The sequence below is a fragment of the Macrotis lagotis genome, chromosome 3 (genome assembly GCF_037893015.1).
Source record: "Macrotis lagotis isolate mMagLag1 chromosome 3, bilby.v1.9.chrom.fasta, whole genome shotgun sequence".
NCBI lineage: Eukaryota > Metazoa > Chordata > Mammalia > Peramelemorphia > Peramelidae > Macrotis > Macrotis lagotis.
The window spans coordinates 301,425,630-301,441,542 of NC_133660.1; the positions used below are offsets into that span (position 1 = coordinate 301,425,630).

General features: G+C 32.4%; 1 protein-coding gene across 1 annotated transcript; it reads left to right on the forward strand.

The window, feature by feature from the left end:
- Positions 1–9,947: 9,947 nt before the first annotated feature.
- LOC141516998 (olfactory receptor 4P4-like) lies at positions 9,948–10,877 on the forward strand. Its single transcript, XM_074227940.1, has one exon. The coding sequence runs from the start codon at positions 9,948–9,950 to the stop codon at positions 10,875–10,877; it is 930 nt and encodes a 309-aa protein (XP_074084041.1).
- The last annotated feature ends 5,036 nt before the right edge of the window (positions 10,878–15,913 follow it).

Consider the following 15,913-nt stretch of genomic DNA (forward strand, 5'->3'; position numbering starts at 1 on the left):
ATATTTTTTTTAAATTTCCAATTAATCTAAGTAGAATTTCTCTTTCTATCACTCTGTTGGGTTTTGTTGTAATATATAGAAATGCTAATTATTTATGTGAGTGTGTATATCTGTATGCATATTATGTCCTGCAACTTTGCTAGTTTTTTTATTGTTTTAAGCCATTTTATTTTTCAGTTGAATCACTGAGATCCTCTAACTATATCATCATATCATATGCAAAGAATAATAGTTCTCTTATTCTATTCCAATTGCTTTAATTTATTTTTCTCACCTTTTTGCTAAATCAAATGTTCCTGGTACAATATTGATTGCATTTTAAAAGAAGCTGCATGGTGCTATGTGATGTGAATTTGACGAATTAAGAAAGACAGAAAAGTGAGACAGAAGCATAGTCAAAAAAAGACAGACAGGAGACAGAAAGAGAGACAGAGAAACACACACATGCACAAACACACTCACACACAGACAGGCAGATAGAGACAGAGACACAGAGAAATTGAAATTCATTATTACATGCCAAATTCCTTATTACATGCCAAATACTTTTTGAAGTTTTGGGGTGATAAATATGACAGCAAAATGATCTCTACTCTCAATGAGTTCACATTCTAATCAATTAATACTAATTAATCCTGCAGGGAACAGAAGAGTGATTGTTGCTTTTGAGTCACCAAGGAGATAGTTGCAGCTGGAAAGAGAATTTCAAATTGTTCTACATTTCATATCTGAACATTTTTTGTCAAATCACTTATCTCCCAAGGTCTTGTTACATTATCCAAATATTCTAAAAAAGATTCAAACCTTAATTTCTCTGAATTATTGTCACCTTCCTGTCAACCTGAACTTCTATCACTGTACTCACAAGTGGTATAACTTTTCCCAATCAAAATAGACATATTAAAATATTAAACTACCATCATTTTCTTAAAAAAATTCATTCTTATCTTATTTGAATATATATATGTATATATATATATATATATATATATATATATATATATATATATATATATATATACAGTCTGAAGTGTCAGGGACATTATTTTTCTTATTTGCATTACCAGATTTAGCATGATACATGGTACCTTGTGGGAGTTTAGTATATTATTCATTAATCAATTCAATCATTTTTAAAGTCATCTCAGAATTCCCCTTCTGAAGATTGAGTACTTCCACTACAAATATGAAAATATATTATATATATATATATATATATATATATATATATATATATATATGTATACATACATACACAGTTAAATAATCTGATTTTGAAATAGCAATATATTAATAATCTTCTAATGGATAGTAAAACAAGATTTAATTTTTAAAATATCATGTATTAAACACCTACTATCTACAAGTACAGAGGGAATTTTCAAGGAGACTTTCTTTTTCTTTCTACACCTCTGTCTCTGTTAACTATTTCTCTGTATCTGTCTGTCTTTGTCTCTGTCTCTGACTGACTCTCTCTCTCTTTCTCTCTCTCTCTCTCTCTCTCTCTCTCTCTCTCTCTCTCTCTCTCTCATTCTCTTTCTCTTCCCTCCCCATTGGGAATTATTCTAATTTTTACGAACTATATTTTCCTTCATTACTAAAAACCAAATTTGCTTCTTCCAAGATTTACCCTATTGTTCTTGGTTCTTTTGGGAGTATTACTTTTAGGATTTTTTTTTTCATATTGACACAATATATAATATGCCATTTCCCCTATATATTACTTTAATTTGTCAAATTTCTATTTGAAGCATTACAATAAATACATGTTTCCTTTTTTCTCTATGACATCAATACATTCACTTTTTTTCATCATTATGTTCACATGGTTTAGCAATATTACTTGGAACTCAAAAGATTTTTTGAAATTTTTTTTCCAATCTTCTTTTTCGGTTATTTTACAATTTTTCTGGGAACTTCATTACCATCACACGCAATCATTTTATCCAACAAAACATATACTATTTTCTGAGTCATCTGTCCTTGATGGATCTAGCATATGTATCCACTGTAGTGCTTCAGCTCATCATTAATTTAATTGCTAAAGAAAAAACATTCTTTATTGCTTGTCTTACTCAACTCTTTATTGTTCACTTCCTGGCTACTATTAAGATTTTCATCTTGGTATCCTTTGATTAGTGCATTACCATATCAAACCTTTTTATTATATTATCTAGTTAATTGAAAGAAATGTAAAATATTTAGGTACAGATACCCATGTTCTAGGATATTATTTTGTGGATCTAATAAAATAATGACTGTATATGTGATGTCAGGTGCTTATTAAAACTTGAATGTACTGACACACATATTGCAGGTATCTTAGTCATAGCTATTTCTGGGAAGACTGTGTCAACTGCCTTTCTAGTCATGGTGGCATATTTTGGTATCATATTACACAATATTTGAAAGCATTTATCAGAAAGTAAGCACAAAGTCCTCTCATTTGTCTCATGAAATGGTTATGGTTCTGTTTTTGTATCCTATATTTCCAGAAATATTCACCCTCCAATTGTTAGCAAAATTGATAAGGAACTTTCCATGTTTTACACTGCCATTGGACCAATGATGAACCTTCTCTTCTATATACAGAGAAATGCAGATATGAAGAATTCTATGCAGAAAGAATATCAAACAAAAATATTATATTTTAATAAAAAAGATGGGTTTTAATTTTTTCCCCTTTATGCTTTTGGTGAAGAAATGATTATTATGCTATGAAATGTACATTAATGACTATTGATAAAAAATAATCCTTGATTTCAAGATGAATACCAGGGATACTGACTCATAAATCTTTGTACAACTGTTGTTTTTTTGGCTCCTTGACATTGTACAATTTATTAACTTCACAAATATTATAATATGGAAAGGATGAACAGAAAGAATAATTATTCACTTTGTTTTCTTACATGACTCGTTATTTCAAATTAAGATCATTTTCCTTTTATAAGAAAGGTAAGGAAGAAAACCTGTGACATGGGCCCAGGTTATTTCTTATTTCACATTTTTTTCATTCTTTACATTTTTATAGTCAAGTACTTCAGTTAAAGTCACAATTACTTATCTAGAACATATTCACTGTCAGAAACTGTTAAACACTTGGGATACAAATAAAAGCAAAAAGAAAGACAGTTGCTGACCTCAAGATGCTTACATTCTAATGATGAAAGACAACATATAAAAGAGTAGACAGGAAAGAGGGTCCTGAATTGCATGAGTTCTGAAATATTTTTAAGTTTGATCTTTGCTAAGTAGGTGATAAGGAGTCATTGAAGCACTGAAAGGAAAGAGTGATACAATAATATTAGAACATAAGAATTATTTGCTTTATAATGGAGGAGAGATTATATGAGAAAGGCAAGGGAAATAGTCAAGGAGATCAGGGACTTGTTAACTATGCTAGTCCCATAGTCTAGAGGTATTCTAAATAGCGTGTATATTCTTGTGGTATCAGTCTCAATAACAGGTAATGAATTCACAGGTATTTCAAAGATAGCAAATACATTGCTTACTTAAATGATTATTATTTTATCATTACTATTAGTAGTAGTAATAGTATTGAGAGGGTGTGGAAGGCATGAGAGGACAATACACAAGGAGCAAGATTTCAAGCATCAATAGATGAAATTTATTGACTAAGACAAAGTAATAAGAATAAATAATATGACCTTTTTTGGACAGATTTACTTTGAGATGCCAAAAGGAGATAAAGGGAGAAATTCAAAATATGCCTTTGAAAGTTGAGAATTAATAAAAGAAAACCAGATAGGGGTAGGTAGAATGTATAAGTCTCCTTAGCAAAGAAATGATATTTGAAACCAAGAGAATAGATAATACTGCCTAATAAGAAGGTAAAGAGAAGAGAGGGAATAAAATGTAGGAAAAGCCCAACATTACAGCAGACAAAGTAGAATGCCATTCAAACCTATGAACAAATGGAAGACAAAGTTGAGAGCAATACTTCGGTATTGTTGAGTACTGAGTGAAACATGTATAAATTCAGCACAAATTAGAGTGCTATGGTATGATTAGGGAAGTTTTTTTTGGGGGGAGGGGCATTGCAAGGCAGTGGGGTTAAGTGACTTGCCAAAGGGCACACAAATAGGTAATTATTAAGTGTTTTAGGCCACATTTGAACTCAGGTCCTCCTGAATACAGGGTACTCTATATTATTTTGATTTTGAGATTTCTTTTCACTCATGCAAGTGGAATTATCTAGTATACAGTTGAAATTGAAGGATTTTAGAAGACCAAATTTTAAAGTAAATTTGCATATTTGTATTTAATTTGCATCAAGCTTATAGTTTTATTTATGACAATGGAAGAGATTACCAAGACACTGAGTGCAGAAAAATAAGAGGCAACTACTCAAAATAGGTATTATGGTAAATATACTTGGAGAGGTGTGGTCATTAATGAGAAACTTCCCAAGTAAATTCAGGAAGACCTGGTCAGTAGACAGCATGAGAAGCATAGAATTATCTTGTGGAGGAGGGGGAAGAAAATCAGAGAGAGAGAGGGACAGACAGACAAAACAAAAACATAGAGACAGATATAGTAAAAATAGCATGCCAGAGAAAGACTGATTCAGAGAGGCAGAGAAACAGAGAGACAGAAACAGAGAGCCAGAGTTAGAGAGGAAGAAACAGAGAGAGAGAGAGAGGGAGACAGGGAGAGAGAGAGAGAGAGAGAGAGAGAGAGAGAGAGAGAGAGAGAGAGAGAGAGAGAGAGGCAGACAGACAGACAGACAGACAGAGAAACAGACAGAAACAAAGATACAAAGACAGAGGTAGAGAGAACAGAGACAGAAACAGAGTCAGAGAGAGGAAGATGATGAAGAAGAGGGAAGATGCTGAAAAAGAGGAGGAGGAAGAATGAGGAGAAGAAGAAAGATAAGAGAAAAGAGAAGGAAAAAAGGATTAAAGAGACAGGGAGAAGATAGGGGAAAAGGAGAGGGAAGAAAACTGAATATGCATTAGGTTATAAACACCTTAGATTCTTCAGAGGTGCCCTAAGTCTCACATATAATTTTGTAAAACTCAAATATTGGAGGCATCATTCTGTGTATTTTTAATATTCAGTTAACACTTATCATTATCAGACAAATGCTGTTTAGTCTTTATGACATGCTAAACAGGAAATAGAAGACAGATGAATGATAAAGGACACTTCATGCTTTCTTATATGTGTATTAATGAAGCAGATTAATTGTCACTGAAAAGTAAAGGACTAATTTGATTTCCCCAAGCAATAAAGTTTGCTTCTGGTTGGTAATAGTCTATATTTTGGTGTGCTTTGAAAAATCCTCTGGGAACCGATCTTCGTTAACTCTATTATGCCTTTAAATTCAGAAATACTCAGTAAACCTTTCCTAGAAGGTTAATTTTTTTTTGAAAGGTTCTTTGTGGAGAGAGAGACTTTGAATGACGGATATTTTTCTGGACTCTGGTTCAGATGAAGAGAGATTGTCTACGGAACATGAAACCTATTTGTCAACCTTCTGAGTTACAGGTGCCATGAAAAACACAGCTTCTTTCCAGTTGAGGAAAAGCCTTTTGGATATAGTTTTAGACATTATCTTGGACTACACAGATTGATATTTTCCAATAATTTCTTCCCAGGTACCAGTTTCAGTTTTCAGGTATTATGATTGGTTATGCTGTGATATAGTCTCAGTTGTCCATTTGTTTTATTTTCCAGATTGTATTTATTTTCAGTACCTTGAACCCTGGATTTTCCCTCAACTAGGGATCTTTTTAACCTATTTGTTTTTTTTTTCCTGGATAGACTTTGGCTGTCAGAAAAAGCTAATGGACCCCTGAGAATAATATTGGTAAATGCATAAAATATAACATTGTATTACAGAGAAATTCAATTATATTTTTAAAAGATGTATTTTTCCATTCAACATCACAGATACCCTGAAATCCATTAATATTGCCTTGTTATTAATCACATTCTGCTAAAAACAGAAATTTCACTCTTAGTTTTATGTTTTGTTGTGTTTATTTATTTACATTCCCTCTACATAGATTCATAGATTAAATAATTAAAACTCCTTCATGTTGTTGGGAGAGGACTATACCAGTTCATAAACACTGATGACATATCAAAAAAGTAATTTCAGTACAGCCACAGTCATTATTCTCTATAATGCCATTCTCCTCAAAAGTATTTTCCTCTATTTCCCACCCATATTATTTGTCACCAAGTCCATTCTCATTTTCCTAAACTCTCTGAAGGAGACAGAAGTGAAGGAAATAAATATATGGCTAAATGCCTTGTTATGAGGAAAATGCAGTGTAAAAGTGCTATGGAAATATAATTATTATATTTTAGGATTTGATTTCTTCCTCTAATACATTTTTTTGAGCAAGAAGGCACTTAGACATAAATTTAATTAAACTCACTGATTCTGACAGTTGCACAGAAATGAACGTATTTCAAATTTCAATGCAAAAATATTATTGGTTTATCGCCATGAGCCTATGCTGTGTGGGGAATCTCTTATGACTCCTAATTTTAAGCAAAGTAAAAGTTATTCAGTATTATATGCAAGATATCATACCATTATTGACTTTTTCCACTAGGATAACTTTTTGTCTTCTTTCGATCAGTCACTTTAAAGAAGAGAAAAGAATTTATACTAACGGCTTTTTAAGACATGCCTTAATTTTGATGAGGATTATACTTGGTCTGTTTTTCAAAACAACTATGCATATAAATGAGAAATTCTATTAACCACTCTCGTTTCTCTTTGTATTTGCCTCTGAAGCCTAGGCTCTTGAAAAGAAATACTATGCTGCATGTCATATTGTTTTGATTTGTGAGAGAGGTAAGAAATAAAAAGAAAGAAAGAAAGAGAGAGAGAGAGAAAGAGAGAGAGAGAGAGAGAAGAAAGAAAGAAAGAAAGAAAGAAAGAAAGAAAGAAAGAAAGAAAGAAAGAAAGAAAAAGAAAGAAAGAAAGAAAGAAAGGAAGGAAGGAAGGAAGGAAGGAAGGAAGGAAGGAAGGAAGGAAGGAAGGAAGGAAGGAAGGAAGGAAGGAAGGAAGGAAAGAAAGAAGGAAGGAAGAAATTATTGTTCTTTTGTTCTCTCTCAAAAATAGTAACATATCTAAGAGGATTAAGATTCTGATTCTACCATTTCAGCTGCAGAAGTATTGATTTCTCTTCTGTATACTATTGCAAACTTTTTAAATATTTGAAGAGGATTCAACAACTACATTGCTATTTCTCTTTCTGGTACTTTGAAAAAGCTATTGGAAGAAAGACATTGAACTTTTATTCAGTGTCTAGTTTTGAACACTAGTTCCATTGTTTCTTAGCTATGAAAATTATCAAGTTGCCTCCATTTTCTTTTCTGTAAAGGGAAAGATTTAGATCTGATGCTCTCCAATTTCTGTTCCAACTACAAAGTTCAATATATAATTGATTGTATTGGAATACATTATAGTTAGATCTGTTGCAGAGACATAATAAAGAGAGGAAGGAAATGAGTAAAGGAAATGCTTCTGTTTTGGTCTTTTGTTTAGCTTTCATGCATTCCATTTTTGGATATTCTGAAATAAAATATTTCTGTCCACTTCCATTATTCTAGTCAGCCAAGACCACAGCATACATTATTCAAATAAATGTTGTCAAAGTAGAAATACACTACAAACTAGTTTAATTTTCTCAGGACAATTGATTGAGGATTGGAGTTCTGGTGAAAAATAGTGCAGAGGCTATAATAGACATTTATTCCACATATTAGCAGATGGTCATAGAACTGCTTACTCTCATCCATATAGAGTTAATATTCTCCTAATGGGAAGGGACTCCTTAATAAATATTAGCTCAATAATAATTCTGTTTGCTCCATAATTGTCTTATAATTTTACTTTCAATCCACAGTGAATATTTTCTCCAACAATAACTTCATATAAATTTATTAAACTTCTAACATTTACAAAATATAGTAGATTAAGTTATTTTTTATTTATTCTTTTTAGGTTTTTGCAAGGCAAATTGGGTTGAGTGACTTGCCCAAGGCCATACAGCTAGGTAATTATTAAGTGTCTGAGACTGGATTTGAACCCAGGTACTCCTGACTCCAAGGCCGGTGCTTCATCCACTGCACCACCGAGCCACCCCTTAAATTATTTTTTCTAGAGAAGAAAATACCAATGAGTTAATAAAATTATATCTAGGTCCCTCCTCTGACAAAAGCAGAAATCATAGGGACTATTTCCTAATTTTGCTACATTCATACTGAAATGATTCAGATCTTTACTTCTCACATATTCCAGTATTGAGTTGTTGGTGTGGTGTCCATGGTCTTTGGTTAATATCTGTAATATGTTTACATATGTAAACACAGCACATGATGATTGTCAACAGACAAAGATGTAGCATACAGATCTTATTTAACTGTGTGATAGCATTTTGACATTCTGTTCATGGGCTCTTGATCTTGAAGTTGCCTTTCTGCTAGCCTGATCAAGTGATTCAATCTATATGTGAATCAAATCTTGCCACAAAATCTTGCCTGCATAGACACATAATTTGCAAATATTTTATCATCTGGAATCTTGTGCAAAATTCTGAATTTAAGTTTGAATAATGACATTGGTACCATATAATATACAGGAGCGGGTAATTGGTATGGTGGGGCATTAATATCATGGCATAAGATCATTCATTGAAATTAATGAATATATTTAGCTATAAAAAAGCTGTTATTAAAATACTATTCATTTATATGAAGGATTTTTCTGAGGAAGGAGAATTCTCAGTCTTAAAGGACTGAGTGAGATAAAATGGATATTAGGCCCAAAAAGGCAGATTCATTTTCACTAGAAGAACAAAAGCTTCCTTAATATTTTTGAAAAGTAGAATAAAATTTCTTGTATTAACTTTGGTTAGATAGTAGTTGTGGGCTCTAGAATATGAATGGATACACATCAGTGCTAAGGACCCAGTAATTGTTTAATTTTTGTAGAAAGTTTGATTGCCCATAGAAGAAAAAAGTCATGTTACACATGTCCTCGATCATGTTGTAGATATTTTACTGTGCTACCCTTTATTTAAAGGAAAGATATTGTTGTGACTAATGTTCTGAGAACTTTGTAAAATATTTCTAGAAAGTCTAGTTTTTACTAATCTGATTTCTAGTCAACACATAATTTGGTATAATGTCTTTGCATGTGTGTGTGTGTGTGTGTGTGTGTGTGTGTGTGTGTGTGTGTGTGTATCGTCTCATTTGGCTATTGTTTGGTACTTTAAAAGCTGTGAATAATTTAATATTATACAAAAATTTTCTTAATACAGGTGGGGTGGGAGTAAAGCCTCAAAATCTGTTGCTTTTAATCTTTGCTTTTGATATCTTCCTCCATCTGTATCCTAAATTTCCTGAGTAATCTTAAAATATTTTCATTGGTAATTGTTTGGATTTTTAATTTTTAAAGTATAAATATATTGAATTTAGATAGATTTCTGAGGTAAAAAGTAATATCTGACTTCATTATTAGTCAATTTTTTCAATCAAATATATTAAATTTAATTATATTGTGATAAACTTAGTATGTTATATGGAAAATGTCTAAGACAAAGATCCTCTTAATGTCAAATATAGCATCTGTATTCTTAAGGTATTATCATAATTTTAAATTGATGACATATTTTTAAATGTACAGATGTTGAATCATTTCATTGGCAAAGAAGAAATTGTTAAACAATGAATTTTAGAGTTTTGCATGGGGTAGATGATATTAAGATTATCTTTGATTCTCTCTGTTAAAAAATGTTATTATAAAAGATGAAACTAAAGAACATAGAATTAGTTACACTAATGAAGTATAATTTACCTTTACATTCAAAAAAGTCCATTTGATATTAACTAAGGTTTCTCATATTTGCTACCATTTCAGGTTAATTTTCTGGAAAGACATTTCCTACTCCCAATACATGGAAAAACCTAACAATGTCACTGAATTTATACTCTTGGGACTTCTCATGAAGAAAGAAATGAAGACAATCTGTTTTGTAATCTTTACAGCTTGTTACTTAGCAATATTCCTGGGGAACTTCCTTGTCTTCTTCACCATTACATTCAGCCATCTTATGCAACAACCTATGTATTACTTTCTTTGGCACTTGTCCTTCATGGATCCATGTTTCACTTCCACCATAGTTCCCAGGCTGATTAGTGACTTAATTGACTCAAAGAAGACTATTTCCTTCAATTGCTGCATGATTCAACTCTTTGCTTTTCACTTACTATCAAGTGTTGAGATTTTCATTCTGGCATCAATGGCCTTTGATCGTTATGTCGCCATATGTAAACCCTTACACTACAGCACAATTGTCAACAGGCAGAGGTGTAACATGTTGATCCTGATTGGCTGGGTGTTGGGATTCTGGCATTCTGTTGCCCAGCTATTCACAATCCTAAAATTACCCTTCTGTGGGCCTAATCAAGTAGATCACTATATGTGTGACTCAAAACCCCTCTTAAAACTTGCCTGCACGGACACACATGTAGCTAGTATTTTAGTCATTGCTAACACTGGAATGGTTGCCTTGGTAACCTTTTTGGTCTTGGTGTCATCTTACATCATCATATTATATAATCTTAGGAAACATTCATCTGAAGGTAGGCGTAAAGCCCTCTCCACTTGTGCGTCTCATGTCATGGTTGTTGTTATATTCTTCATACCTTGTATCTTCACCTATATCCCACCTCCCCAATCCCTTAATAATGACAAGGAATTCTCAGTGTTTTACACTGTAGTTGCACCTATGTTGAACCCTCTTATCTACACACTCAGAAATGCTGAAATGAAGAATGCCATGAAAAAAGTATGGTGCCAAAAATTAACTTTCCTATCAAAATAAATCAGATTATCAATTTATGATCATTGTTATAGTTGCCTAGATAAGACATAAATCTTTCTTTTAGGAAAAAACCAGTAATTCAGACTACTATCTCCCCAGGCTCTGAAAATCCAAGAAAAGTTCACATTCCATGCCTCTCCTGAATCCTTAATAGGATTTTAGCTATTTAGATTTTCTGAAACCATTGGCTTTAGTCCCTTTTACTTATTTTCACTAAAGTATTGATTTAGTTACATGTACCTCAGTTTAGTTAAACATGAATTATATTGTTTTTACAAAGAAGTATCATAATGAATTTCAAAACACATATATTTTTTACCGTATTATCTGGGGAGGGGTAAAGAATTAGACTCATAATTTAGTTCTGTTGTTATATAGCACAGACTGATGTTCAAATCTAATTTCTTTATGGGACCAAGTACCAGGCACCCTTGTTTCTCAAGTCTTCCCTGCTTCACTGGCTCAATGCAGAATCCTCCCTAAAAAGCCTAGTTCATGTATTGTTTAAAACACTGACATCCTGAGAAGATTATTCCCTGAATCTAGAAAATGAGAAAGAAATATAAAACAAAAGAATATAACAAATAGACTACAGCCATTTCTCAGGGCCACAGGGTGAAAGTGAGAGAGGGAGAAGCAAGATTCCCTTCTCAAATCAGTGTTCATTCAGTTCATGGTGCCCATGCATGTGTACTCCCTCTGAAATGACCAACAGTAAAAAGTAAAAAGAGAAGTGCCTCCCCCAACTTTAAATATACAACATGCTCAAATTTTCCAACCAAATGCCAAAAGAAACTCCCACTTGAGTGAAATCGGAATGAAGAGAAGCAGGTTTTCCAAGTTAGGCAATCTGTACATGTTATAAGGTTTTATTATACTCTAAAAACCCAACTTTTACTTATTGAAGATAGATGCCTACATAGTATTTATTCATGGTAGGCACTTAATAAATGCATATTCAATGAAGTGTTTGAGATTAGGAGAGCCTGGCAATCTGCCTTTTTCTGTTACACAATTTATTCTATCACATCTAAGATCCTTTTCTTTACAAATATCTGTAATGCCTCAGGACAAGTAACCAAACTGAGGTAAAACTGCTACATCTCCAATTTTCCTTTGATGCTCTTTAACTTCTGTCTTAATATCTTCCTGCTTTTTTTTTTAGTTCCTCTTCAACAACCAAGATGGTTGTTGAGACAAGATGATTTTTTAAAAATGTTGTCCTTTCTCCCTAATATCTGCCAGGTGATTACTTTGAAATCACATACCTCATTTCCAATTCTTGACACAAGTCATGTCTACTACTATCTGATACAGATTTGTACTAAGGGAAAAAGGAGAGTCTCAGGAATATCTATTGAAACAGAAAGGCTGTCTATAATGCTATGAATTGGTCTCAGGTCATGTTCTTTTCTATATTCTAATTTTCTGAATACCCAGGAAGAAGAATTATTTTATTTTTACAGAATTGAGTGGTGAAAGAAAAAAATGGACCATAAACTGGTTCTTAGATTTCCTAGAGAAGAGTACTCTTAGGCAAGAAAAAAAGTTTCATCAATAAGCATTTGTTAGTGTCTACTCTATTCTCAGCATTTTTATAAACATGGAGGATAAAAAAGAGACACAATAATGGTCCCCATTCTGATGGAGTTCACGATCTAATGATGGAAACAGCAAGAAAACAAATATAAAAAGAAAAGGAAGGCAATTAGAATGAATAATTAATAGAAGGAGTTTCTGTAGATTTCATGTAAAAGAAGGGATTTTAGTTTGGATATGAAGAAATTCAAGAAAATTTAAAGGAAAAGATGAGGAAAAGAGCATTTCAGGCATAGGGGTAGCCAGAGAAAATGCTTAGAACTGAGATAAGGAGTGTCTTCTTTGAGCAACTACAAGGAGGCCAGAGTCACTGCATAGAAAAATGACAAGGAATAAGATGTAAGAAGACTAGAAAGATAGGTGGGGATGAAGGAAATAAGAAACTAAAAAGAACAAAGAATAAAGAGAAAAGGAATGAATAAAAGAAGAAAAAAGTAAAGGAAAAAAGTCAGAATAAAGACAAAAGATATTCCTTTTACAATTGAGCATGGAAAAACAAAGTGAATACATATTGACCATACATCAAAATATTTCTCATTTTAACTCCTGAGTTATATCACTATTCTGTCTACAGAGATGTTTCTTGAATTTCTATAAAGGCATATTAGGTGATTTTATTAGTTAACTTAAAATCAAAAGTATCCAATTTAAATTTTATTATTCCCCATTTGCTTTAGTCACAATGTCTTCCTCTATCAATTGTTTTTATGGGTATTGCCTTTCTTTCTCAGCCAATTTATTTATTGTGTGACTATAAACACACATAGATATATGTATATTTGCATATATGTAGGTATATGAGAGCTATCAATGAGATATGTTTGTATATTTGTGTGTATACATTTATATATGTGTGTATGTGCATAATATATAACACACATGCATGTATAGTTTATATATAATTTTATGCATTGATTTATATTAATTATTCTTAAATTAATATGTACACACACATATATATATATATACACATATATATATATATATATATATATATATATACATATACAATTATCTATCTCTCCATCTGAGATCAGCTATCATGGGGCTATCTGACTCTAATGTCATAGTTGAAGAAATTTAAACTAGGTTGCACTGGCATTGTGAAACTTCATGCTTCTTCACTAGGATCCTGCTGTTCTTGTCCATTCTTCACCCTCCCTAGCCCAATCCATGTATCTTTGGTTATTATGCAAAACAAGTTATGTAACAGATTTCCTTGGTTGAGATTCCCTATCACCAAATAATTTAACTCTTCCTCCTCTGCCCCTCATGTTAACTTAAGGACTTCAATCTACATGCTGTTCCCAAATTGCAATTCCATATTTTTCCATCTATCTCTTTCTGTGTGACTATTTCTGTCTATCTTTGTATCTATTTATATGTATCTATCTATCCATTCATCACCTATCTATCCATCATCCATCTATCTATATATTTCAGATACCTGGTGATATATGTAGAGAGATGTAAATATGTTCCTATATACATAGATTTACACAAACATTCATTCAAACATACATGTTTAAACACAACAAATATATGCACATTCATACATCTAAATGTACACATGCAGGTATACACACACATGCTTTTATATGTATTTGTTGTGATAAATTTATATATGTTTGTGTGTACTTGTGAATTTTTATATGTGTGTGTGTGATAGAGTACCACAGCTTAAGTCTCAAAAGCCTGAGTTCAAAACTAAATTAAGAACCTTGGATCAAATAAAATACTTTTTGTGAATTGTTAAGTACAACACTTGGCATAAGATGAAGACAAAACCCCAAGAGACAGAATTTTTGATTAAATAATTATTAATTTATTAATTAGATCACCCAATAATCAAGAAATATATGGCCAATAAAACTAAGCCCCCCACCCACCCAATGGACATCCCCAAAGTCTTAAATAAATTAGTATAAAGGGAATGTTCCTCTCTCAAAGGAAAAAAAAACCCATATTGGTGAACATTGAATGAGGAGAAGGCAAAAAAGACTTCAGTGTCTGATGTTGTGAACATGACTTGATGATGTGACTCAGAAACCTTCATATTCTGGACATTGCAATCCATATCTATCAAGACTTCTCTGGTTGGTTTTCCTCTGAATAATCTAGATGACCTTAAACTTTTATGGAGAGGTACAAGGGCAAGGGCTCTTTTTCCCAGGCTAAGGATTTGCCCAGACTAGATTCCCTTTAATTGCTAAACAAAAAGTAGGTTTCCTGTTTGAATGGTATCCAGTCCAAGATTAAAGAAAATGCTCCTTGAAGGGCTTAGCGTAATCTCATCAAGCAGTAACATTCTTCACAGAATACAAGAGCTGTATCTTAATGATGAAATAAGAGAAAATTTGTGATCACAAATTAAGAATTAAATATTAATGTAAAAATTAAGTAATAGTCTCTCAATAGTAAACATTGTATCAAATATTAGCTATTACTCCTGACAGTCAAACAGACTTCTCTACAAGAAATCTTTACATTTTTCCAGCAAGTTTTGTTGAAGTATTAACCTCTACTACAAAATTAGAAATTTTGTTTGCATTAAAAATTATAATACTGAATTCATATGTTTCTTTGTCATTTGTACCTAATCTGTTTGCTAATCAACTTTTCTATTTTTTAACCAACAGCAAAAAGATTTAGTGAGTATTTGTAATATAATTTGAGATATAATTTGAGATATCATTTTGAAATTAAAGTATGTCTCAATTTTTCCCAGTTATTTCCCTTGAAATTTTTTATTTTGATTTTAAGTTGTTTTCATTGGTTTCTTTTTTATCTTGGCTGCAATTTTGTACAATTATATTATACAATCCTCAAATGAATTCAGCTGGCAGTAGGCACAAAGCATGCTCCACTTTCACTCACACATCATGGGGAAGCCATCAGTGTCACTCTCTCTTCCAGTGGTATTAAATCCAATGGCAAGGCCAAAATCAAATTGACTGGCTAAAGACGAGGATTCAAACAAGGACAACATTTTGCATCTTTGACATCTGATCTAGCTGTAAAGTGCTTCACATCACTTGTTAATCTGTTTCAGTTAGAATGGTGATATATGAGGCAGATAGTTCTCATCAATCCGTTGTAAGTGGAAATTTTCTCATGCTTGGAATAGATACACCACCATCCCCTCCACCCCTCGCAATTCACCCACAAGCTTGAGATTCTACAGGTGTACTCAACATGGCTTAGTCTCTCTGGCAAGACAAGTTTTCTGGGATGTAATCACTATTCATATTACAGCTTCTTAGAGCCCCAGGTGAGAGTTGAGTGCTAGGTAGTCATTAAAGTTGAATGAGTTATTCCGAAAAGGACTCACACAAACCTTCCTCCAGAGGTACTAGTTTTATCTGTTATTGTTGCCATCGCCATTGGCATGTTTTTTTTTTCTTAACTACCCCATATATCTAACTGGTTATTTATAA